Source organism: Salvelinus alpinus, chromosome 26 (assembly GCF_045679555.1).
Source record: "Salvelinus alpinus chromosome 26, SLU_Salpinus.1, whole genome shotgun sequence".
Lineage (NCBI taxonomy): Eukaryota > Metazoa > Chordata > Actinopteri > Salmoniformes > Salmonidae > Salvelinus > Salvelinus alpinus.
Window position 1 is genome coordinate 42,442,107 of NC_092111.1, and position 25,945 is coordinate 42,468,051.

The 25,945-nt window shown below is 41.8% G+C and overlaps 1 protein-coding gene across 1 annotated transcript in view; it reads right to left on the reverse strand.

Moving 5' to 3' along the window:
* LOC139555338 (disks large-associated protein 3-like) overlaps positions 1–25,945 on the reverse strand; it is a 293,568-nt gene that overhangs the window by 36,608 nt on the left and 231,015 nt on the right. The window contains exon 4 of the mRNA XM_071369054.1: positions 10,737–12,016. Within this exon, the coding sequence (XP_071225155.1) occupies positions 10,737–11,936 (1,200 nt within the window). The 5' untranslated portion in view covers positions 11,937–12,016. The remainder of the gene's footprint in view (positions 1–10,736; positions 12,017–25,945) is intronic.

The following is a 25,945-nucleotide window of genomic DNA, read 5'->3' on the forward strand; positions in this document are numbered from 1 at the left end:
GTTATAGAATAATATACAATACTGGTATACTATACTGTACTGTTATACAATAATATACAATACTGGTATACTGTACTGTACTGTTATACAATAATATACAATACTGGTATACTATACTGTACTGTTATACAATAATATACAATACTGGTATACTATACTGTACTGTTATACAATAATATACAATACTGGTATACTATACTATACTGTTATACAATAATATACAATGCTGGTATACTATACTGTACTGTTATACAATAATATACAATACTGGTATACTATACTATACTGTTATACAATAATATACAATACTGGTATACTATACTATAATGTTATACAATAATATACAATACTGGTATACTGTACTGTACTGTTATACAATAATATACAATACTGGTATACTGTACTGTGCTGTTATACAATAATATACAATACTGGTGTACTATACTATACTGTTATACAATAATATACAATACTGGTATACTATACTATACTGTTATAGAATAATATACAATACTGGTATACTATACTGTACTGTTATACAATAATATACAATACTGGTATACTATACTGTACTGTTATAGAATAATATACAATACTGGTATACTATACTATACTGTTATACAATAATATACAATACTGGTATACTATACTGTACTGTTATACAATAATATACAATACTGGTATACTATACTGTACTGTTATACAATAATATACAATACTGGTATACTATACTGTACTGTTATACAATAATATACAATACTGATATACTGTACTGTTATAGAATAATATACAATACTGGTATACTGTACTGTACTGTTATACAATAATATACAATACTGGTATACTGTACTGTTATAGAATAATATACAATACTGGTATACTGTACTGTACTGTTATACAATAATATACAATACTGGTATACTATACTGTACTGTTATACAATAATATACAATACTGGTATACTGTACTGTACTGTTATACAAGAATATACAATACTGGTATACTATACTATACTGTTATACAATAATATACAATACTGGTATACTATACTGTACTGTTATACAATAATATACAATACTGGTATACTATACTGTACTGTTATTCAATAATATACAATACTGGTATACTATACTGTACTGTTATACAATAATATACAATACTGATATACTGTACTGTTATAGAATAATATACAATACTGGTATACTGTACTGTACTGTTATACAATAATATACAATACTGGTTTACTGTACTGTTATAGAATAATATACAATACTGGTATACTGTCCTGTACTGTTATACAATAATATACAATACTGGTATACTATACTGTACTGTTATACAATAATATACAATACTGGTATACTGTACTGTACTGTTATACAATAATATACAATACTGGTATACTGTACTGTTATACAATAATATACAATACTGGTATACTATACTGTACTGTTATACAAGAATATACAATACTGGTATACTATACTATACTGTTATACAATAATATACAATACTGGTATACTATACTATACTGTTATACAATAATATACAATACTGGTATACTATACTATACTGTTATACAATAATATACAATACTGGTATACTATACTGTTATACAATAATATACAATACTGGTATACTATACTGTACTGTTATACAATAATATACAATACTGGTATACTATACTGTACTGTTATAGAATAATATACAATACTGGTATACTGTACTGTTATACAATAATATACAATACTGGTATACTATACTGTACTGTTATACAAGAATATACAATACTGGTATACTATACTATACTGTTATACAATAATATACAATACTGGTATACTATACTATACTGTCATACAATAATATACAATACTGGTATACTATACTATACTGTTATAGAATAATATACAATACTGGTATACTATACTGTTATAGAATAATATACAATACTGGTATACTATACTGTACTGTTATACAATAATATACAATACTGGTATACTGTACTGTACTGTTATACAATAATATACAATACTGGTATACTATACTGTACTGTTATACAATAATTTACAATACTGGTATACTATACTGTACTGTTATACAATAATATACAATACTGGTATACTATACTATACTGTTATACAATAATATACAATACTGGTATACTATACTATACTGTTATGCAATAATATACAATACTGGTATACTATACTATACTGTTATACAATAATATACAATACTGGTATACTACACTGTTATAGAATAATATACAATACTGATATACTATACTGTACTGTTATACAATAATATACAATACTGGTATACTATACTGTACTGTTATAGAATAATATACAATACTGGTATACTGTACTGTTATAGAATAATATACAATACTGGTATACTGTACTGTTATACAATAATATACAATACTGGTATACTATACTGTACTGTTATACAAGAATATACAATACTGGTACACTATACTATACTGTTATTCAATAATATACAATACTGGTATACTATACTATACTGTTATACAATAATATACAATACTGGTATACTATACTATACTGTTACACAATAATATACACTACTGGTATACTATACTGTTATAGAATAATATACAATACTGGTATACTATACTGTACTGTTATACAATAATATACAATACTGGTATACTGTACTGTACTGTTATACAATAATATACAATACTGGTATACTATACTGTACTGTTATACAATAATATACAATACTGGTATACTATACTGTACTGTTATACAATAATATACAATACTGGTATACTATACTATACTGTTATACAATAATATACAATACTGGTATACTATACTGTACTGTAATACAATAATATACAATACTGGTATACTATACTGTACTGTTATACAATAATATACAATACTGGTATACTATACTATACTGTTATACAATAATATACAATACTGGTATACTATACTGTTATACAATAATATACAATACTGGTATACTATACTATACTGTTATACAATAATATACAATACTGGTATACTATACTGTTATAGAATAATATACAATACTGGTATACTATACTGTACTGTTATACAAGAATATACAATACTGGTATACTATACTGTACTGTTATAGAATAATATACAATACTGGTATACTGTACTGTTATAGAATAATATACAATACTGGTATACTATACTGTACTGTTATACAAGAATATACAATACTGGTATACTATACTATACTGTTATACAATAATATACAATACTGGTATACTATACTATACTGTTATACAATAATATACAATACTGGTATACTATACTATACTGTTATAGAATAATATACAATACTGGTATACTATACTGTTATAGAATAATATACAATACTGGTATACTATACTGTACTGTTATACAATAATATACAATACTGGTATACTATACTATACTGTTATACAATAATATACAATACTGGTATACTATACTGTGCTGTTATACAATAATATACAATACTGGTATACTATACTATACTGTTATACAATAATATACAATACTGGTATACTATACTATACTGTTATACAATAATATACAATACTGGTATACTGTACTGTACTGTTATAGAACAGAGCATTCGGAAAGTTTTCAGACCTCTTCCCTTTTTCCACATTTCCTTACATTACAGCCTTATTTTAAATGGATTATATTACATTCTCATCAACCTACACACAAGACCCCCTAATGACAAAGCAAAAACACGTTTTTAGAAATGTTTGCAATTTTTTATTTTTTGATGCTGCCACCCGTGCTTCACGGTTGGGATGGTGTTCTTCGGCTTGCAAGCTTCTCCCTTTTTCCTCCAAACATAACGATGGTCATTATGGCCAAACAATTCTATTTTTGTTTCATCAGACCAGATGACATTTCTCCAAAAAGAACGATCTTTGTCCCCATGTGCAGTTGCAAACCGTAGTCTGGCTTTTTTATGGCGGTTTTGGAGCAGTGGCCTCTTCCTTGCTGAGCGGCCTTTCAGGTTATGTTGATATAGGATTTGTTTTACTGTGGATATAGATACTTTTGTACCTATTTCCTCCAGCATCTTCACAAGGTCCTTTGCTGTTGTTCTGGGATTGATTTGTACTTTTTGCACCAAAGTACGTTCATCTCTAGGAGACAGAATGCATCTCCTTCCTGAGCGGTATGACGGCTACGTGGTCCCATGGTGTTTATACTTGCGTAATATTGTTTGTACAGATGAACGTGGTACCTTCAGGCATTTGGAAATTGCTCCAAAGGATGAACCAGACTTGTGGAGGTCTACAATTTATTTTCAGAGGTCTTGGCTGATTTCTTTTGATTGTCCCATGATGTCAATCAAAGAGGCACTGAGTTTAAAGGTAGGCCTTGAAATACATCCACAGGTACACCTCCAATTGACTCAAATGAAGTCAATTAGCCTATCAGAAGCTTCTAAAGACATGACATGATTTTCTGGAATTTTCCAAGCTGTTTAAAACCTGTTGGGGATGAGGGCGCTGTTGTGGCTATTTATGCTAATCGTGTAATTTTTTGAAACGGCTTCCCACAAAGTTCTTGATCGTACAATATGCATATTATTATTATTATTGGATAGAAAACAGTCTATAGTTTCTATAGGAGTTGAAATTTTGTCTCTAAGTGGAACAGAGCCCATTCTACAGCAATTTCCCTGACATGGAGTCAGATTCCAGAAATTTTGGCCACTGTTCTGGAGTCAGTTAAAAGGCCACTGTTATTGCTATGACTATACGGACACTGCTTACGTCTTCCCCTGGATGTCTTTACGTGATGACGATTTGAATCGGGTCGATTGCGCGTTCACAGGCACTATAAATTAAAAAACCCTGAGGCTAGTCACTCTTTTGGAGCTGCGTCATGCGCATAGAGGGCACCGACCCGCACCTGTTCCAAGCATTAGTGGAGGGAGTAATATTACTCGGGTCATGTTTCTACTCGTTATGGGAGTTAAAAACATCATAAGGTAGTTAATTTAAAGCGTTTTATAGCAATTTATATCCGTTTAGTGCGATTTTGGGACATTTATTTCTGAAACGCTGTGAATTGCTGGGCACGCTTCCAGTTCATCCCGAACGCAGTTGGCATTTCCACATGGCAAGAGGACAGCTTTCCACCAAAAGACGATTGGACCCAAGAAAGGATCCTTTGCCCAAGATACCGATGGAAGAACAGCTCAAAGTAGGACATTTTTATTATGATAAATCGTGTTTCTGTCGAAAAGTGTTAGTGGCTTCGGACGCCATGTTTTTTGACGTAGCTTCGCTTGGCGCAAGCTGTATTGAAAAGTAAGGATAATTTAAAAAATGTAATTCCGCGATTGTATTAAGAATTAAATTGTCTATCAATCCCTGTCCACCCTATATTTTTTAGTCACGTTTATGAGTATTTATGTATAAGAGTAGATCACTGTCTAAGTGGCGCACAGACTTTTTCTGACCAGCTGAGCTACATTTCACATTGTCTAACCATGATTTTGGTGGCTAAATATAAACATTTTCGATCAAACTCTATATGGATTGTGTAATATGATGTTACAGGAGTGTCATCTGAAGAATTCTGAGAAGGTTAGTGAAAAAATTAATATATTTTGGCGATGTTTACTTTTATCGCTCACTTTGGCTAGAATCAATGCTGGGCTGCTATGTGCTATGTGCTATGCTAATATAACGATTTATTGTGTTTTCGCTGTAAGACACTTAGAAAATCTGAAATATTGTCTGTATTCACAGGATCTGTGTCTTTCGATTCGTGTATGCTGTGTATTTTTACGAAATGTTTGATGATTAGTAAGTAGGTAAACACGTTGCTCTAAGTAGTTTTTCTATTCCATTTGTGACGGTGGGTGCAATTGTAACCTATGCCATCTACCTGAAATATGCACTTTTTTCTAACAAAACCTATCCCATACCATAAATATGTTATCAGACTGTCATCTGATTAGTTTTTTTCTTGGTTAGGGGCTATAAATATCTTAGTTTAGCCGAATTGGTGATAGCTACTGGTGTTGGTGGACAAATAAAAGATGGTGGATTATGCTAATGTATTTTTAGGTAATAGATGTACATCTTTACATATTGTGTCTTCCCTGTAAAACATTTTAAAAATCGGACATGTTGACTGGATTCACAAGATCTGTGTCTTTCATTAGCTGTATTGGACTTTAATGTGTGAAAGTTAAATATTTAAAAAAAATATTGTTTTTGAATTTCGCGGCACTGGTTTTTCAGTGGGGGTGGGGGGGGAGTGCCGCTAGCGCCACTCTCATCCTAGACAGGTTAAATGCACAGTCAACTTAGTGTATGTAAACTTCTGACCCACTGGAATTGTGATACAGTGAATTATAAGTGAAACAATCTGTCTGTAAACAATTGTTGGAAAAATTACTTGTGGACGTTGATGTACTAACCGACTTGCCAAAGCTATAGTTTGTTAACAACGAATTTTGTGGAGTGGTTGAAAAATGAGTTTTAATGACTCCAACCTGAGTTGTAAACATCCGACTTCAATTTGTAAGTCCCTCTGGATAAGAGCGTCTGCTAAATGACTTGAATGTAAATATAGGGAATAGGTTTCTGGTCTAAAGTAGTGTACTATATAGGGAATAGGGCTCTGGTCTAAAGTAGTGTACTATATAGGGAATAGGGCTCTGGTCTAAAGTAGTGTACTATATAGGGAATAGGGAATAGGGCTCTGGTCTAAAGTAGTGCACTATATAGGGAATAGGTTTCTGGTCTAAAGTAGTGTACTATATAGGGAATAGGGCTCTGGTCTAAAGTAGTGTACTATATGGGAATAGGGCTCTGGTCTAAAGTAGTTTACTATATAGGGAATAGGGAATAGGGCTCTGGTCTAAAGTAGTGCACTATATAGGGAATAGGTTTCTGGTCTAAAGTAGTGTACTATATAGGGAATAGGGCTCTGGTCTAAAGTAGTGTACTATATAGGGAATAGGGCTCTGGTCTAAAGTAGTGTACTATATAGGGAATAGGGAATAGGGCTCTGGTCTAAAGTAGTGCACTATATAGGGAATAGGGCTCTGGTCTAAAGTAGTGCACTATATAGGGAATAGGGCTCTGGTCTAAAGTAGTGTACTATATAGGGAATAGGGCTCTGGTCTAAAGTAGTGTACTATATAGGGAATAGGGCCCTGGTGTATAGTAGTGTACTATACAGGGAATAGGGCTCTGGTCTAAAGTAGTGCACTATATAGGGAATAGGGCTCTGGTCTATAGTAGTGTACTATATAGGGAATAGGGCTCTGGTCTATAGTAGTGTACTATATAGGGAATAGGGCCCTGGTCTATAGTAGTGTACTATATAGGGAAAAGGGCTCTGGTGTATAGTACTGTACTATACAGGGAATAGGGCTCTGGTCTATAGTAGTGTACTATATAGGGAATAGGGCTCTGGTCTATAGTAGTGTACTATATAGGGAATAGGGCCCTGGTCTATAGTAGTGTACTATACAGGGAATAGGGCTCTGGTCTATAGTAGTGTACTATATAGGGAATAGGGCTCTGGTCTAAAGTAGTGTACTATATAGGGAATAGGGCCCTGGTGTATAGTAGTGTACTATATAGGGAATAGGGCTCTGGTCTAAAGTAGTGTACTATATAGGGAATAGGGAATAGGGCACTGGTCTATAGTAGTGCACTATATAGGGAATAGGGCTCTGGTCTATAGTAGTGTACTATATAGGGAATAGGGCCCTGGTCTATAGTAGTGTACTATACAGGGAATAGGGCTCTGGTCTATAGTAGTGTACTATATAGGGAATAGGGCTCTGGTCTATAGTAGTGTACTATATAGGGAATAGGGCCCTGGTCTATAGTAGTGTACTATATAGGGAATAGGGCCCTGGTCTATAGTAGTGTACTATATAGGGAATAGGGCTCTGGTCTATAGTAGTGTACTATACAGGGAATAGGGCTCTGGTCTATAGTAGTGTACTATATAGGGAATAGGGCTCTGGTCTATAGTAGTGTACTATATAGGGAATAGGGTTCCATAGGGCTCTGGTCTAAAGTAGTGCACTATATATAGGGAATAGGGTTCCATAGGGCTCTGGTCTAAAGTAGTGCACTATATATAGGGAATAGGGTTCCATAGGGCTCTGGTCTATAGTAGTGCACTATATATAGGGAATAGGGTTCTATAGGGCTCTGGTCTAAAGTAGTGCACTATATAGGGAATAGGGTTCCATAGGGCTCTGGTCTAAAGTAGTGCACTATATATAGGGAATAGGGTTCCATAGGGCTCTGGTCTATAGTAGTGCACTATATAGGGAATAGGGCTCTGGTATAAAGTAGTGCACTATATAGGGAATAGGGCTCTGGTCTATAGTAGTGTGCTATATAGGGAATAGGGCTCTGGTCTATAGTAGTGTACTATATAGGGAATAGGGCTCTGGTCTAAAGTAGTGTACTATATAGGGAATAGGGCTCTGGTCTATAGTAGTGTACTATTTAGGGAATAGGGCCCTGGTCTATAGTAGTGTACTATACAGGGTATAGGGCTCTGGTATAAAGTAGTGTACTATTTAGGGAATAGGGCCCTGGTCTATAGTAGTGTACTATACAGGGAATATGGCTCTGGTATAAAGTAGTGCACTATATAGGGAATAGGGCTCTGGTCTATAGTAGTGTGCTATATAGGGAATAGGGCTCTGGTCTATAGTAGTGTACTATATAGGGAATAGGGCTCTGGTCTAAAGTAGTGTACTATATAGGGAATAGGGCTCTGGTCTATAGTAGTGTACTATTTAGGGAATAGGGCCCTGGTCTATAGTAGTGTACTATACAGGGAATAGGGCTCTGGTATAAAGTAGTGCACTATATAGGGAACAGGGCTCTGGTCTATAGTAGTGTGCTATATAGGGAATAGGGCTCTGGTCTATAGTAGTGTACTATATAGGGAATAGGGCTCTGGTCTATAGTAGTGTACTATATAGGGAATAGGGCCCTGGTCTATAGTAGTGTACTATATAGGGAAAAGGGCTCTGGTGTATAGTAGTGTACTATACAGGGAATAGGGCTCTGGTCTATAGTAGTGTACTATATAGGGAATAGGGCTCTGGTCTATAGTAGTGTACTATATAGGGAATAGGGCCCTGGTCTATAGTAGTGTACTATACAGGGAATAGGGCTCTGGTCTATAGTAGTGTACTATATAGGGAATAGGGCTCTGGTCTATAGTAGTGTACTATACAGGGAATAGGGTTCCATAGGGCTCTGGTCTAAAGTAGTGCACTATATAGGGAATAGGGTTCCATAGGGCTCTGGTCTAAACTAATGCACTATATAGGGAATAGGGTTCCATAGGGCTCTGGTCTAAAGTAGTGCACTATATAGGGAATAGGGTTCCATAGGGCTCTGGTCTAAAGTAGTGCAATATATATAGGGAATAGGGTTCCATAGGGCTCTGGTCTAAAGTAGTGCACTATATAGGGAATAGGGTTCCATAGGGCTCTGGTATAAAGTAGTGCACTATATATAGGGAATAGGGTTCTATAGGGCTCTGGTCTAAAGTAGTGCACTATATAGGGAATAGGGTTCCATAGGGCTCTGGTATAAAGTAGTGCACTATATATAGGGAATATGGTTCCATAGGGCTCTGGTATAAAGTAGTGCACTATATATAGGGAATAGGGTTCTATAGGGCTCTGGTATAAAGTAGTGCACTATATATAGGGAATATGATTCCATAGGGCTCTGGTCTAAAGTAGTGCACTATATATAGGGAATATGGTTCCATAGGGCTCTGGTCTAAAGTAGTGCACTATATAGGGAATAGGGTTCCATAGGGCTCTGGTATAAAGTAGTGCACTATATATAGGGAATAGGGTTCTATAGGGCTCTGGTATAAAGTAGTGCACTATATATAGGGAATATGGTTCCATAGGGCTCTGGTCTAAAGTAGTGCACTATATAGGGAATAGGGTTCCATAGGGCTCTGGTCTAAAGTAGAGCACTATATAGGGAATAGGGTTCCATAGGGCTCTGGTCTAAAGTAGTGCACTATATAGGGAATAGGGTTCCATTAGGGACGTAGCCTAAGTTATTATTGTGAAAGAAGCTTGATTGGTTTCTTATATATATATAGGTATAATATCAGTTAAAATAGCATGACACCATTTTGAAATGAGGCTCCAAAATATCCCCCCCCCCGCTATATTCAAATATCTGAAAAGCTCTTCTGTAAGAGTTAGATATGGAGAGGGCGTTTGACGTTTGGTCATTTGAGACTGTGTCTATCTTTCCCAGAGTCAGGAAGCTGGATCTACACTGCCTACACATGGCGTGGAACATGGACTTAAACGCCACTTTGGACAAACAAGCCACTTTAAGGTAACTATTTCCCCTCATCTAATCTAATACGCAAACGCGTATTGCACAAAGTAATCTTCAACATTTTAACGGACATTATTCACGATGAAAGCTACAGGTGCAAACACACCTCCCTCCCTCCCTCCCTCCCTCCCTCCCTCCCTCCCTCCCTCCCTCCCTCCCTCCCTCCCTCCCTCCCTCCCTCCCTCCCTCCCTCCCTCCCTCCCTCCCTCCCTCCCTCTCACCCATCCATCCACCCTCCCTCCCTCTCACCCATCCATCCACCTACCCTCCTTCCCTCCTTCCCTCCCTCCCTCCCTCCCACCCACCCACCCACCCACCTACCCACCCACCCACCTACCTGTAGGTAGTGAAAGGTCCTCTCCTTCAGTTTGTTCTCCAGCGGTACCAAGGCCTTGTCATAGCCTCCTTCTCCTCCTCCTCCTCCCCGGACAGACGATGGGTACACCTCTCTAGCCTGGCTGACCGTCATGGCCGACCATGTGCTTCTCTTCAGAGAGTGTTGCCCTGGCCCTCCATGGTACCCTACCACTCCTCCTCCTCCTCCTCCTCCTCCTCCTCCTCCCCCCCCTCCGCCACCCTCCCCCCCTGCCAGGGCCAGAGTGGTACAGGCCATGCACTCCCCCGGCCCGGGCCCTGGTGGTACACTCCCCTGCTTGGGCAGTTTCTTCATGGTCAGCTCCTGGATAGCAGCGTCCAGACTCTCGTGGCCCGTGGGGTACCCGCCTCGCCCGCCACCTCGACCACCTGGCCTGGTGTTGCCCCCGGTTACCAAGAAGCTGCTGTCACTATCGAGGTTGTCGTCGGAGCTCCACCACCCGGCAGTTCGGCTCCTGTGCCGCCGGCCGGAGGATTCGTGGCGCCCATCCCCGCTCTTGGAGCGCTCGCGGGACTTGCTGCGCCTCGCCGAGCGGGATTGGTGGCCGCCACCCTCCTCTCCACCGCTCCTGGGTCCTCCTCCTCCTCCTCCTCGGTATTCCCCTCCTCCTCCTCTTTCTCGGTGTTCCCCTCCTCGTGTACCGTTGTATTCCCTCTTCGACGGCGCCTCGAGGGAGTGGGACTTGGCGAAGAGTTTCTGGACTGAGTGAACCAGGTGGCGAATACGGGAGGGGCTCTCGCTGCGCTGCTCCGCCCCGCTGGCCCTCCTCTGGTACTGCAGGGTGTGAAACCCGTCAGGGTGGAAGGGAAGTGACTGATCCTGGAGGTTAGGAGGCATGCGGTGCATTTTACCCCCGTGACCCCCTACCGTGGACAGACAATCCTCACATGAGTCGTACAACTGCTGGGTCGGGGGGTGCTGGCTGGGGTGGGAGCGGGGGAACGTCCCCCCTCCAGAGTGGGCGTGGGAGCGATGCTCCAGACCTTGGGGTTCTGGGGGACCGCCGGGGGGGTAGAAGGGGTGCCCCGCTCGGTCGTAGTGTTCAGAGGGGTGGCGGTGATACTCTCGGACGGAGCCAGGGCCCGGGCCGGGGTCACATTGTGTGTGCCCCCCGCCAGAAGAGTGCTGGGACAGGCTTCGGCTGACGTGATACCCCTTCATGGAGGAGACCGGGGGGGCATGGTGGGCCACCCGGGCCGAGAGGGGACGCTGTGGGCGCGACAGGGCTGCGCCGGACTCACCTAGCAAGGAGGAGAGGGAGAGAGAGAGAGAGAGACAGAGAGAGAGACAGAGAGAGCCAGAGGGAGCGAGAGAGAGAGCCAGAGGGAGCGAGAGAGAGAGAGAGAGAGAGACAGAGAGAGACAGAGAGAGAGACAGCGAGAGAGAGAGAGACAGCGAGAGAGAGAGAGACAGCGAGAGAGACAGCGAGAGAGAGTGAGAGAGAGAGAGAGAGAGAGAGAGAGAGAGAGAGAGAGAGAGAGAGAGAGAGAGAGAGAGAGAGAGAGAGAGAGAGAGAGAGAGAGAGAGAGAGAGAGATCCCAATTAGAATTTGGACCAAAATATTTGACAGTGTAATCCTACCAATAGCTCTTTACGGAAGTGAGGTTTGGGGGCCACTCAATAAACTGGACTTTAAAATGTGGGACAAACATCCAATTGAAACCCTACATGCAGAATTCTGTCGGAAAATCCTACAAGTCCAGAGAAATACACCAACTAATGCATGTAGGGCAGAATTGGGCCGCTTTCCAGTAATAAGGAAAATACAGAAAAGATCAGTAAAATTTTGGTTACATCTAAATTCAAGTCCAAATTCGAGTCTGCAATTTAAAGCACTTCAAACCCAAGAGCTGAGCCCAGAAACGAGCCCTCTCAGTCAGCTGGTGTTGGACCTCACCAACCAAGCTGACACCAGCACTGCTTCAAAAGAAAGAATTCCAATAAACAAAATCATGAACCAATCAAAGGACTCATATTTACAACATTGGAAAAACGAAACAAAATCCCAAAGCCTACTAAATTGCTATCTGACCCTAAACAGAGAATATGAATTGGCTGAATATCTCTACTCTGTCAGAGATTTGAAGCAGAGACAGATCCTTACCAAGTACAGGCTGAGTGACCACCGATTGGCAATAGAAACCGGCAGACATAAAAAGACATGGCTACCCAAAGAGGAGCGTGTATGTGGTCACTGCACGACAGGGGAGGTAGAAACAGAGATGCACTTTCTCCTTTACTGTGATAAATATTCCTCACCAAGAGATTCATTATTCACAGAAATGACTACATTTATTCCAAATTTTAACTTATTAAACCCAGAGGAAAAACTAAAAATACTCATGGGCGAAGGAGCAATGGCTCCTCTTGCAGCCAAATATGTATTTGCCTGCCATAGACTGAGGGACACTGAATAATAACATCTGCATAGTAAGCAGTAACTTACTTATTATGACTGTTATTGTTATTACTGTTATTGTTATTAGTATTATTATTGTTGTTTATCATTCCAAATAGTAATGGTATGGGTGGTAATGGTAATGATAGCAGTTTAATGATGGTGGTGGTGGTAGTGGTGCATTACACCATACATTACATTCGACTATTGACTGTTACCATTTTATTGTTACTATTTTTATATTTAATTTTGTATTATTATTTACTGCCATTCTATATTATTATTTGTCATTGTTTTAATTGTATTACAATGTATATTGTATACATTGTTGCTTTGGCAATATTGACACAATGTTTTTCATGCCAATAAAGCAGCTTGAATTTGAATTTGAATTTGAATTTGAATTTGAGAGAGAGAGAGAGAGAGAGAGAGAGAGAGAGAGAGACAGAGAGAGAGAGACAGAGAGACAGAGAGACAGAGAGACAGAGAGACAGAGAGACAGAGAGACAGAGAGACAGAGAGACAGAGAGAGAGAGAGAGAGAGAGAGAGAGAGAGAGAGAGAGAGAGAGAGAGAGAGAGAGAGAGACAGAGAGACAGAGAGAGAGAGAAGAGAGAGAGAGAGAGAGAGAGAGAGAGAGAGAGAGACAGAGAGAGAGAGAGATGGAGTTTGTTATCATTTCAATCCAGATTAATTGAGAGGAAGTAAAATAAAGAAACACAGATTGCTCAACATCCAGGGGAAACAGATGTTGATAACATGTTGAACAGTAAATGCACTTTTCCTAAATAACATTTTTATAGATTTTCCCAAACAAAGATAAATAATTTCCATCAGTTAGAATGTATCTCGCCAGCTGTAATAAGCTGGAAGACCAAAAATACTCTCTTCATTCAATTCTGTGAGGATAAATCACACCTCAAAGAACCTTCTTTGATATCTCTCTCTATTCAATTCAATTCAATTCAATTCAAGGGGCTTTATTGGCATGGGAAACATGTGTTAACATTGCCAAAGCAAGTGAGGTAGGTAATATACAAAAGTCAAATAAACAATAAAAATGAACAGTAAACATTACACATACAGAAGTTTCAAAACAATAAAGACATTACAAATGTCATATTATATATATGCAGTGTTGTAACAATGTACAAATGGTTAAAGCACACAAGTTAAAATAAATAAACATAAATATGGGTTGTATTTACAGTGGTGTTTGTTCTTCACTGGTTGCCCTTTTCTTGTGGCAACAGGTCACAAATCTTGCTGCTGTGATGGCACACTGTGGAATTTCACCCAGTAGATAAGGGAGTTTATCAAAATTGGATTTGTTTTCGAATTCTTTGTGGATCTGTGTAATCTGAGGGAAATATGTCTCTCTAATATGGTCATACATTGGGCAGGAGGTTAGGAAGTGCAGCTCAGTTTCCACCTCATTTTGTGGGCAGTGTGCACATAGCCTGTCTTCTCTTGAGAGCCATGTCTGCCTACGGCGGCCTTTCTCAATAGCAAGGCTATGCTCACTGAGTCTGTACATAGTCAAAGCTTTCCTTAAGTTTGGGTCAGTCACAGTGGTCAGGTATTCTGCCACTGTGTACTCTCTGTTTAGGGCCAAATAGCATTCTAGTTTGCTCTGTTTTTTTGTTAATTCTTTCCAATGTGTCAAGTAATTATCTTTTTGTTTTCTCATGATTTGGTTGGGTCTAATTGTGCTGTTGTCCTGGGGCTCTGTGGGGTGTGTTTGTGTTTGTGAACAGAGCCCTAGGACCAGCTTGCTTAGGGGACTCTTCTCCAGGTTCATCTCTCTGTAGGTGATGGCTTTGTTATGGAAGGTTTGGGAATCGCTTCCTTTTAGGTGGTTGTAGAATTTAACGGCTCTTTTCTGGATTTTGATAATTAGTGGGTATCGGCCTAATTCTGCTCTGCATGCATTATTTGGTGTTCTACGTTGTACACGGAGGATATTTTTGCAGAATTCTGCATGCAGAGTCTCAATTTGGTGTTTGTCCCATTTTGTGAAATCTTGGTTGGTGAGCGGACCCCAGACCTCACAACCATAAAGGGCAATGGGCTCTATGACTGATTCAAGTATTTTTAGCCAGATCCTAATTGGTATGTTGAAATTTATGTTCCTTTTGATGGCATAGAAGGCCCTTCTTGCCTTGTCTCTCAGATCGTTCACAGCTTTGTGGAAGTTACCTGTGGTGCTGATGTTTAGGCCGAGGTATGTATAGTTTTTTTTTTTTTTCTCTCTCTCTCTCTCTGTCTCTCTCTCTCTCTCTCTCTCTCTCTCTCTCTCTCTCTCTCTCTCTCTCTCTCTCTCTCTCTCTCTCTCTCTCTCTCTCTCTGTCTCTCTCCCTCTCTCTGTCTCTCTCTCTCTCTCTCTCTTTCTTACTCCTTCCCCCCTCCCTCTGTCTCTCTCGCTCGCTCTCTCCCTCTCTTTCTTACTACTCCCCTCTCTCTCTCTCTCTCTAGCCTTCCGCATGCATCGGTTCGCCTGGCACCAAGACAAACTCGGCTACGCGAACCAAACAAGTGTGTTCCCTTTTAAAAGACCTTCGCTTGAAAAAAGAGACAAAAAAAGCGGCAATAGTACTGTTTGTCCATCTTGAGACGCCGTAGCCAGTGTACACTTCATCAAAACAGTCAGAATTCATCTATGATAATCTGTCATTCATTTCAATGTTTTTACAGAGGAGATCTTAGTGGCACAATTTTACATCTAACTAAGATGTTTGGTGCAGTATTTCTCAATTGAAAAAATGTGCATGAAAACGATTCATCGCTTATTGAATGACAACAAACACATTTTACCCTCGTGTGGTGTTCGGGTCTGTGGGACCCATTTTCAATGTTTACTCAAAGAAAAGTGATACAACTAATTACTTTTTCAACCTGAGACTCATTGACCTTGGCTCATTTTCTGTGAAGAACATACAAAAGAACACATTTATAACACATGTGGTGTTCAGGTCCGCTGGACCCAAGAGTAATAAAAGTGTGGAAAAGTGTGTGTGTCGGTGAAAACAAGTAAACAGGAAACAAAAAGGTTTGCTGTGTGGTTTTATTCTGTCTTCCTCCTCCCTGGGCCTACTGTTTCAACTTAGCACCAATAACCTGTCTGTCAGTCTCCCTGTCTCCCTGCCTGTCTCCCTGCCTGTCTCCCTGCCTGTGTCTCCCTGCCTGTCTGTCTGTCTGTCTGCCTGTCTGTCTCTCTGCCTGTCTGTCTGTCTGTCTGTCTGTCTGTCTGTCTGTCTGTCTGTCTGTCTGTCTGTCTGTCTGTCTGTCTGTCTGTCTGTCTCCCTGCCTGTCTGTCTGTCTGTATCCCTGACTGCCTGTCTGTCTGTATCCCTGACTGCCTGTCTGTCTCCCTGTCTGTCTGTCTCACTGCCTGTCTGTCTGTCTCCCTGCCTGTCTCCCTGCCTGCCTGTCTCCCTGTCTGTCTGTCTATCTGCCTCCCTGCCTGTCTGTCTGTCTCCCTGCCTGTCTGTCTGTCTCCCTGCCTGTCTGTCTGTCTCCCTGCCTCCCTGTCTGCCTGTCTGTCTCCCTGCCTGTCTGGCTGTTTGCCTGTCTGTCTGTCTGTCTCCCTGCCTGTCTGTCTGTCTGTATCCCTGACTGCCTGTCTGTCTGTATCCCTGACTGCCTGTCTGTCTCCCTGTCTGTCTGTCTCACTGCCTGTGTGTCTGTCTCCCTGCCTGTCTCCCTGCCTGCCTGTCTCCCTGTCTGTCTGTCTATCTGCCTCCCTGCCTGTCTGTCTGTCTCCCTGCCTGTCTGTCTGTCTCCCTGCCTGTCTGTCTGTCTCCCTGCCTCCCTGTCTGCCTGTCTGTCTCCCTGCCTGTCTGGCTGTTTGCCTGTCTGTCTGTCTGTCTCCCTGCGTGTCTGTCTGTCTGTCTCCCTGCCTGTCTGTCTGTCTGTCTGTCTGCCTGTCTGCCTGTCTCCCTGTCTGTCTCCCTGCCTGTCTGTCTGTTTGCCTGTCCGTCTGTCTGTCTGTCTCCCTGTGTGTCTGTCTGTCTGTCTGTCTCCCTGCCTGCCTGTCTGTATGCCTGTCTGCCTGTCTGTATCCCTGTCTCCCTGCCTGTCTGTCTGTCTGTCTCCCTGCCTGTCTGTCTGTCTGTCTGCCTGTCTGTCTCCCTGCCTGTCTGTCTCCCTGCCTGTCTGTCTCCCTGTCTGTCTGTCTCCCTGCCTGTCTGTCTGTCTGTCTGCCTGCCTGTCTGTCTCCCTGCCTGTTTGTCTGCCTGTCTGTCTGTCTGTCTGCCTGTCTGTCTCCCTGCCTGTCTGTCTCCTTACCTGTCTGTCTCCCTGTCTCCCGCTTTTCCCGCTAGTGAAACTACATAATGTCTTGCGGGAACCTGCACAATGCATTACAATACATTACTACAATATATTATTACAATACATTATTACAATACATTATTACAATACATTACTACAATACATTACTACAATACATTATTACAAGACATTACTACAATACATTATTACAATACATTACTACAATACATTACTACAATACATTACTACATTACATTATTACAATACATTATTACAATACATTATTACAATACAATACATTATTACAATACATTATTACAATACATTATTACAATACATTACAATACATTATTACAATATATTGTAAAAAAAAAATAATGTATTTTCCCCCAACTACCACAGCCAGGTGTTAATTGGGGGAGGGAAACAACAAATAAATAGCTTTGCCTGTGTGTCTCCTCACCACAATCAATCAGTACGGCAACAATGATCTCTGCAGAGAGAGAAGCTAGTGTGGAAGGAACGTCTTCCACTTTGGAAAATCAAGAATTGTATATGAGGATCATGTCTCTGTCAATTCGGAGTCTAACAATGAGTTGTAAGAAGAGGATGAGATTGACTCTCAGCCAGCCCCAGGACCAGCCCGTCAGCAGCCAACCCCAGGACCAGCCCGTCAGCAGCCAGCCCCAGGACCAGCCCCAGGACCAGCCCGTCAGCAACCAGCCCCAGCCCATCAGCAGCCAGCCCGTCAGCAGCCAGCCCCAGGACCAGCCCCAGGACCAGCCCATCAGCAACCAGCCCCAGCCCATCAGCAGCCAGCCCATCAGCAGCCAGCCTCAGGACCAGCCCCAAGACCAGCCTGTCAGCAGCCAGTCCCAGGACCAGCCTGTCAGCAGCCAGCCCCAGGACCAGCCTGTCAGCAGCCAGCCCCAGGACCAGCCTGTCAGCAGCCAGTCCCAGGACCAGCCTGTCAGCAGCCAGCCCCAGGACCAGCCTGTCAGCAGCCAGTCCCAGGACCAGCCTGTCAGCAGCCAGCCCCAGGACCAGCCTGTCAGCAGCCAGCCCCAGAACCAGCCTGTCAGCAGCCAGCCCCAGGACCAGCCTGTCAGGAGTCAGCCCCAGGACCAGCCTGTCAGCAGCCAGCCCCAGGACCAGCCCGTCAGCAGCCAGCCCCAGGACCAGCCCGTCAGCAACCAGCCCCAGGACAACTTAAGTATGATCCCCAATTAGATCCCCAATTAGAGAAAACGAACATCAGCTGCCTCTAATTGGGAACCATACAAAATACAGCAACATAGAAATAGAAAGACTAGAACACCCCCTAGCTCTGACCTATTGCAGCATATAGAACCCCAAGGGCTCTCTATGGTCTGGGAGTGACAGAATTGGTGTTCAATGGGGCTCATTTATTTATTTTATTACCATAAAATACTGTATGTTAAAATGTGTCCTTCCAGTTTATTCAGTTCAATAAACATCAACAGTGATGAAAACCTGGTTTCATTTAGATTTGGTCGAGATAAACATGATTTATTCCAGCCATGTCTTGATTATAATTATTTAAAAAAAAAATTATAGTGCATTCTTTGGAAGCCATTCTGTTGTTTATTTACTTCTGTTGATTTACTTCTGTTCTGTTGTCCTGTTGCATCCTCTAGCTTCTGTTGAGCTTCAGTTGGCGGACAGAGAGCCTTACATTCTCCTGCAAAATATCTTGGATAACTTGGGAATTCATTTTTCTGTCGCTGATAGCAAGCTGTCCAGGCCCTGAGGCAGCACAGCAGCCCCAAACCATGATGCTCCCTCCGCCATACTTTACAGTTGGGAGGAGGTTTTGATGTTGGTGTGCTGTGCCTTTTTTTCTCCACACAGTGTGTTGTGTGGTCCTTCCAAACAACTACATTTTTGTTTAATCTGTCGACAGAATATTTTGCCAGTAGCGCTGTGGAACATCCAGGTGCTCTTTTGCGAATCTTAGACGTGCAGCAATGTTTTTTTTGGACAGCAGTGGCTTCTTCCGTGGTGTCCTCACATGAACATCATTCAAGTTTAGTGTTTTACATATTGTAGACTCGTCAACAGAGATGTTAGCATCTTCCAGAGATTTCTGTACGTCTATAGCTGACACTCTAGGATTCTTCTTAACCTCATTGAGCATTCTGCGCTGTGCTCTCGCAGTCATCTTCATAAACTGCAAGAGCATTCTGTGGCTATGGAACCCTGACCTGTTCACCGGACGTGCTACCTGTCCCAGACCTGCTGTTTCAACTCTCTAGAGACCGCAGGAGCGGTAGAGATACTCTTAATGATCGGCTATGAAAAGCCAACTGACATTTACTCCTGAGGTGCTGACCTGTTGCACCCTCGACAACCACTGTGATTATTATTATTTGACCATGCTGGTCATCTATGAACATTTGAACATCTTGGCCATGTTCTGTTATAATCTCCACCCGGCACAGCCAGAAGAGGACTGGCCACCCCTCATAGCCTGGTTCCTCTCTAGGTTTCTTCCTAGGTTCTTGCCTTTCTAGGGAGTTTTTCCTAGCCACCGTGCTTCTACACCTGCATTGCTTGCTGTTTGGGGTTTTAGGCTGGGTTTCTGTACAGCACTTTGAGATATCAGCTGATGTACGAAGGGCTTTATAAATACATTTGTTTTGATTTGATCTTTGCAGGACGGCCACTCATAGGGAGAGTAAACACAGTGCTGACATTTCTCCATTTATAGACAATTTGTCTTACCGCGGACTGACTTTTAGAGACTCTTTTGTAACCCTGTCCAGCTTTATGCAAGTCAACAATTCTTAATCTTAGGTCTTCTGAGATCTATTTTGTTTCGAGGCATGGTTCACATCAGGCAATGCTTCTTGTGAATAGCAAACTCACATTTTGTGAGTGTCTTTTATGGGACAGGGCAGCTCTAACCAACATTTCCAATCATGTCTCATTGACTCGACTCCGGGTTAGTTGACCCCTGACTCCAATTAGCTTTTGGAGAAGTCATTAGCCTCGGGGTTCACATACTTTTTCCAACCTGCACTGTGAATGTTTAAATGACGTATTCAATATAGACAAGAAAAATACAATAACGTGTGTGTTATTAGTTCAAGCACACTATGTTTGTCTATTGTTGTGACTTTGCCCTCAAATGTATGCAGAAAACCAGATATTTCCAAATGAGTTCACATACTTTTTCTTGCCACTGTATTTAACCCCTTATTTTTTTGTCACGAAACAGTCTCCTAATATACTGTACGTCCATAAATGTTTTCAACAGGTGCCAAGTCTTGTGAGGTCTGTGGGCATCCTAGAGCAAAAACAACCGACACGTACGGGTCTCACCTTTCCCACAGAGGGAAAGTGTTTTAGCACAAACTGTTCGGGAAGCTACAGACGGTCGGCAGATCAGGCTGTACCGACTTCAGACGAGTCCCAAGACACTTGTGGGGTTGTACAGTTTTTAGGTCAAACCATTTGGACGTTACAGACGATTTTCTGAGATGACCGATTTTCGGAATGTCTCATGGTTTGATAAACACCTCTCTGTCACCTTTCACCTCAGATGGGAAGTCTCCTGGTTTGATAAACACCATTCTAGCTCTGTCACCTTTCACAGCAGATGGGAAGTCTCCTGGTCTGATAAACACCTCTCTGTCACCTTTCACCTCAGATGGGAAGTCTCCTGGTCTGATAAACACCATTCTAGCTCTGTCACCTTTCACAGCAGATGGGAAGTCTCATGGTCTGACTAACACCATTCTAGCTCTGTCACCTTTCACAGCAGATGGGAAGTCTCATGGTCTGACTAACACCATTCTAGCTCTGTCACCTTTCACAGCAGATGGGAAGTCTCATGGTCTGACTAACACCATTCTAGCTCTGTCACCTTTCACAGCAGATGGGAAGTCTCATGGTCTGACTAACACCATTCTAGCTCTGTCACCTTTCACAGCAGATGGGAAGTCTCCTGGTCTGATAAACACCATTCTAGCTCTGTCACCTTTCACAGCAGATGGGAAGTCTCCTGGTCTGATAAACACCATTCTAGCTCTGTCACCTTTCACAGCAGATGGGAAGTCTGACATACGTGGATGTGGTGGATTCAGAAGTTTTAAATGCATTTTAAAAAATCAGCTTAAACTTACATATTTTTTTATGGGGATTTTGTCATTATGCTAAATAGATTTTCACGGGGCGTGGACATCATCCTTAGGGGGGGTTTTAATATGAATGAAGACAATGGGAGGGAGAGAGAGCGAGGTAGAGGAGGTCAGAGGAAAATAGAACACACAATATCGAACCCATATCAAACCCTCTAAAGCCCTTATAAGGTATTCTACTACTGTCTTAATATGAGTGAAGACATACGAGGTGAGGGAAATATATATTTTTCTACCCAGAGGTTTAATCTAAATGCCCCTTTAAATAGAAATAACACTTGTGATATCCACGTTATCTTTCCAAGCTATCGGAAACCTATTTCACAAAGGTCTTATCGTGATTTAACACCTGGAAGAAAATTTAAAAAAATCTAGAATTTGGATACAATCTACTGCTTTCCCCACATTAAGGTCTGCATATGTGGAGGGAGAAAGAGAGAGAGAAAGAGAGGTATAGAAAGGTCTGCATATGTGGAGGGAGAAAGAGAGAGAGAAAGAGAGGTATAGGTATAGAAAGGTCTGCATATGTGGGAACATGAGTGTCTGACTGTGTGTGTTGAGAGACAAGGGGAGAGAGAGGTGGGGGGAGAGAGAAGTGGGGGGAGAGAGAAAGTGAGAGAGAGAAATGGAGGGAGAGAGAAAGAGAGAGAGGGAGAGAGAAATGGAGGGAGAGAGAAAGAGAGAGAAGGAAAGAGACATGGAGGGAGAGAGAAAGAGAGAGAGGGAAAGAGACATGGAGGGAGAGAAAAAAAGAGAGAGAGAGAGAGGTATAGAGGCATGGAGGACAAGCACTGAGATAATCATTAAAAAGAGTGTGGCCTGTCCAGCCTTAATTGGTTGAATGAGAGTCACTACCCAGGAAGTGAGCAGAAATCCAGCTGTGTCATTGGAAGAGCACATAGATCCAGCCGTGTCATTAGTGGAGCCGTATGGAGAAGCCGTGTCATTGGTGTAGCCGTGACACCAGGTGGCCAGCTCACAGGCAGGAGTGTTATCTGATGGTACGAGTGCAGAAGCTGTTTCATCAACAAATATGTGTGTGTGTGTGTGTGTGTGTGTGTGTGTGTGTGTGTGTGTGTGTGTGTGTGTGTGTGTGTGTGTGTGTGTGTGTGTGTGTGTGTGTGTGTGTGTGTGTGTGTGTGTGTGTGTGTGTGTGTGTGTGTACCGTATGGTGTGGTGTTTGTCTGCTTGACTGTGTGTCTGTTTGTGCATGCTTCCTTGACGTTGTGTCTATATGGCTGCTCGTGTGTGTGTGTTTGTGTACTTGTATGTGTGTGTGTGTGTGTGTGTGTGTGTGTGTGTGTGTGTGTGTGTGTGTGTGTGTGTGTGTGTGTGTGTGTGTGTGTGTGTGTGTGTGTGTGTGTGTGTGTGTATCTCGTCATTACCTTGAGAGTGTGTATGAGTGTTAGTGATGCCTACTTTCCTTGTTTATGAGGAGACAGTAAATTGAGCATCATAAATAAATATTGGACTATAAATTGTGACTTCCTGTCTCATACTGATGCTAAAATGTTTATTCTATTCTACTGAGCCATTTACTTTATGTTCCTATTCTTCTCTTACATCATTTCTTATTGTTGAGAAGGAACACGCAGCTAAGCATTTAGTTGGACGATGTATACCATCACTATCCCTTGTACATATGACCAATAAAACTACAGTACCGGTCAAAAGTTTTAGAACACCTACTCATTCAAGGGTTTTTCTTAATTTATTTTTAACTATTTTCTACATTGTAGAATAATAGTGAAGACATCACAACTATGAAATAACACATATGGAATCATGTAGTAACCAAAAAAGTGTTGAAAACATCAAAAGAAAAATTCAAATAGTCACCCTTTGCCTTGATGACAGCTTTGCACACTCTTTGCATTCTCTCAACCAGCTTCATGAGGTAGTGACCTGGAATGCATTTCAATTAACAGGTGTGCCTTATAAATTGTGACTTCCTGTATTAAGATGGTTAAGATGGCGCCAGAGAAGAAGACTGACATTTTACCAATTGTGTTTTTTTGTTTGTAACTTTTTAAACTTATTTTGTACATAATGTTGCTGCTACCGAAAAGCTGCTACAAAACAAGAAACACGAACAGCACACAGACATGAAACTGAAACAGAAACAATGACGCCTGGGGAAGGGACCAAAGGGAGCGACATATATAGGGAATGTAATCAGGGAAGTGATGGAGTCCAGGTGAGTCTGACGCGTAGGTGCACGTAATGATGGTGACAGGTGTGCGCCATAACGAGCAGCCTGGTGACCTAGAGGCCGGAGAGGGACAGCAATAAAATAGGAAACATACCAAGGGGGCTGAATACTTTCGCAAGCCACTGTACGTACCTACCCAAACCAGAAGCCATGGATTACAGGCAACATCCGCACTGAGCTAAAGGCTAGAGCTGCTGCTTTCAAGGAGCTGGACTCTAACCTGGAAGCTGATAAGAAATTCCGCTATGCCCTCCGACGAACCATCAAAAAGGCAAAGCGCCAATACAGGACTAAGATCACCGGCTCTGACGCTCGTCGGATGTGGCAGAGCTTGCAAACCATTACAGACTACAAAGGGAAGCACTGCCGAGAGCTGCTCAGTGACACAAGCCTTCCAGACGAGCTAAACTACTTCTATGCTCGCTACGAGGCAAATAACACTGAAACATGCATGAGAGCACCAGCTGTTCCGGAAGACTGTGTGATCACACTCTCCGCAGCCGATGTGAGTAAGATATTTAAACAGGTTAACAGACAGATTTCCAGGATGTGTACTGCGAGCATGCATCACTGACCAACTCCAGACCCGTAGCACTCACGTCAGTCACCATTGTTGTTGTTTCCCAGTTTCTGTGTTGTGTGTTTGTAGGTGTGTATTTCAGGAAATGGCTTCCTGGATTCTAAGCAGCTGATTGGTAGGCCCCATCAATTTGATTCGATTTTGATTTTGAGACTTGCTTGGGCCAAGAAACACGAGCAACGGACATTAGACAGGTGGAAGTCTGTCCTTGTTTGATTAGTCCAAATTTGAGATTTTTGGTTCCAACTGTCGTGTCTTTGTGAGACGTGGTGTGGGTGAACGGATGATCTCCGCATGTGTGGTTCCCACCGTGAAGCATGGAGGAGGAGGTGTGATGGTGTGGGAGAGCTTTGCTGGTGACACTGTCTGTGATTTATTTAGAATTCAAGGCACACCTAACCAGCATGGCTACCACAGCATTCTGCAACGATACACCACCCCATCTAGTTTGGACTTAGTGGGACTATCATTTGTTTTCAACAGGACAGGACAATGACCGGACAATGACAGGACACCTCCAGGCTGTGTAAAGGCTATTTTACCAAGAAGGAGAGTGATGGAGTGCTGCATCAGATAACCTGGCCTCCACAATCCCCTGACCTCAACCCAATTGAGATGGTTTGGGATGAGTTGGACTGCAGAGTGAAGGAAAAGCAGCCAACAAGTGCTCAGCCCATGTGGGAACTCCTTCAAGACTGTTGGAAAAGCATTCCAGGTGAAGCTGGTTGAGAGAATGCCAAGAGTGTGCAAAGCTGTCATCAAGGCAACGGGTGTCTACTTTGAAGAATCTCAAATATATATTTAGATTTGTTTAACACTTTCTTGGTTACTACATGATTCGATATGTGTTATTTCATAGTTTTGATGTGGTCACTATGAATATACAATGTAGAAAATAGTAAAAATAAAGAAAAACTCTTGAATGAGTAGGTGTTCTAAAACTTTTGACCGGTACTGTACCTCTGCTCTGCCTGGCAGGTGAATTCCAACATGTCATCTATCTAGAGATCTGGACCTCTACCCAACACACACACACACACACACACACACACACACACACACACACACATACACACACACACACACACACACACACACACACACACACACACACACACACACACACACACACACACACACACACACACACACACACACACACACACACACACACACACACACACACACACACACACACACACACACACACTTACACACACACATTAGAAGTAGAAGAGTAATTTAACGAAAGTAGAGAGGGAGCATTTTCTTCTTACTCTCTCTCTCCTTTTCTCTCTCACACTCATTCCCTTTCTCTCTCTGTGTAAATGTCACAGCATCCCTCATTCTCCACATGTCTCTCCCTCTATCCTCTCCTCTGTTGACCTATTTCTTTCAATATTCCTGTAAAATGTCTGACTCTCTCTCTCTCTCTCTCTCTCTCTCTCTCTCTCTCTCTCTCTCTCTCTCTCTCTCTCTCTCTCTCTCTCTCTCTCTCTCTCTCTCTCTCTCTCTCTCTCTCTCTCTCTCTCTCTCTCTCTCTCTC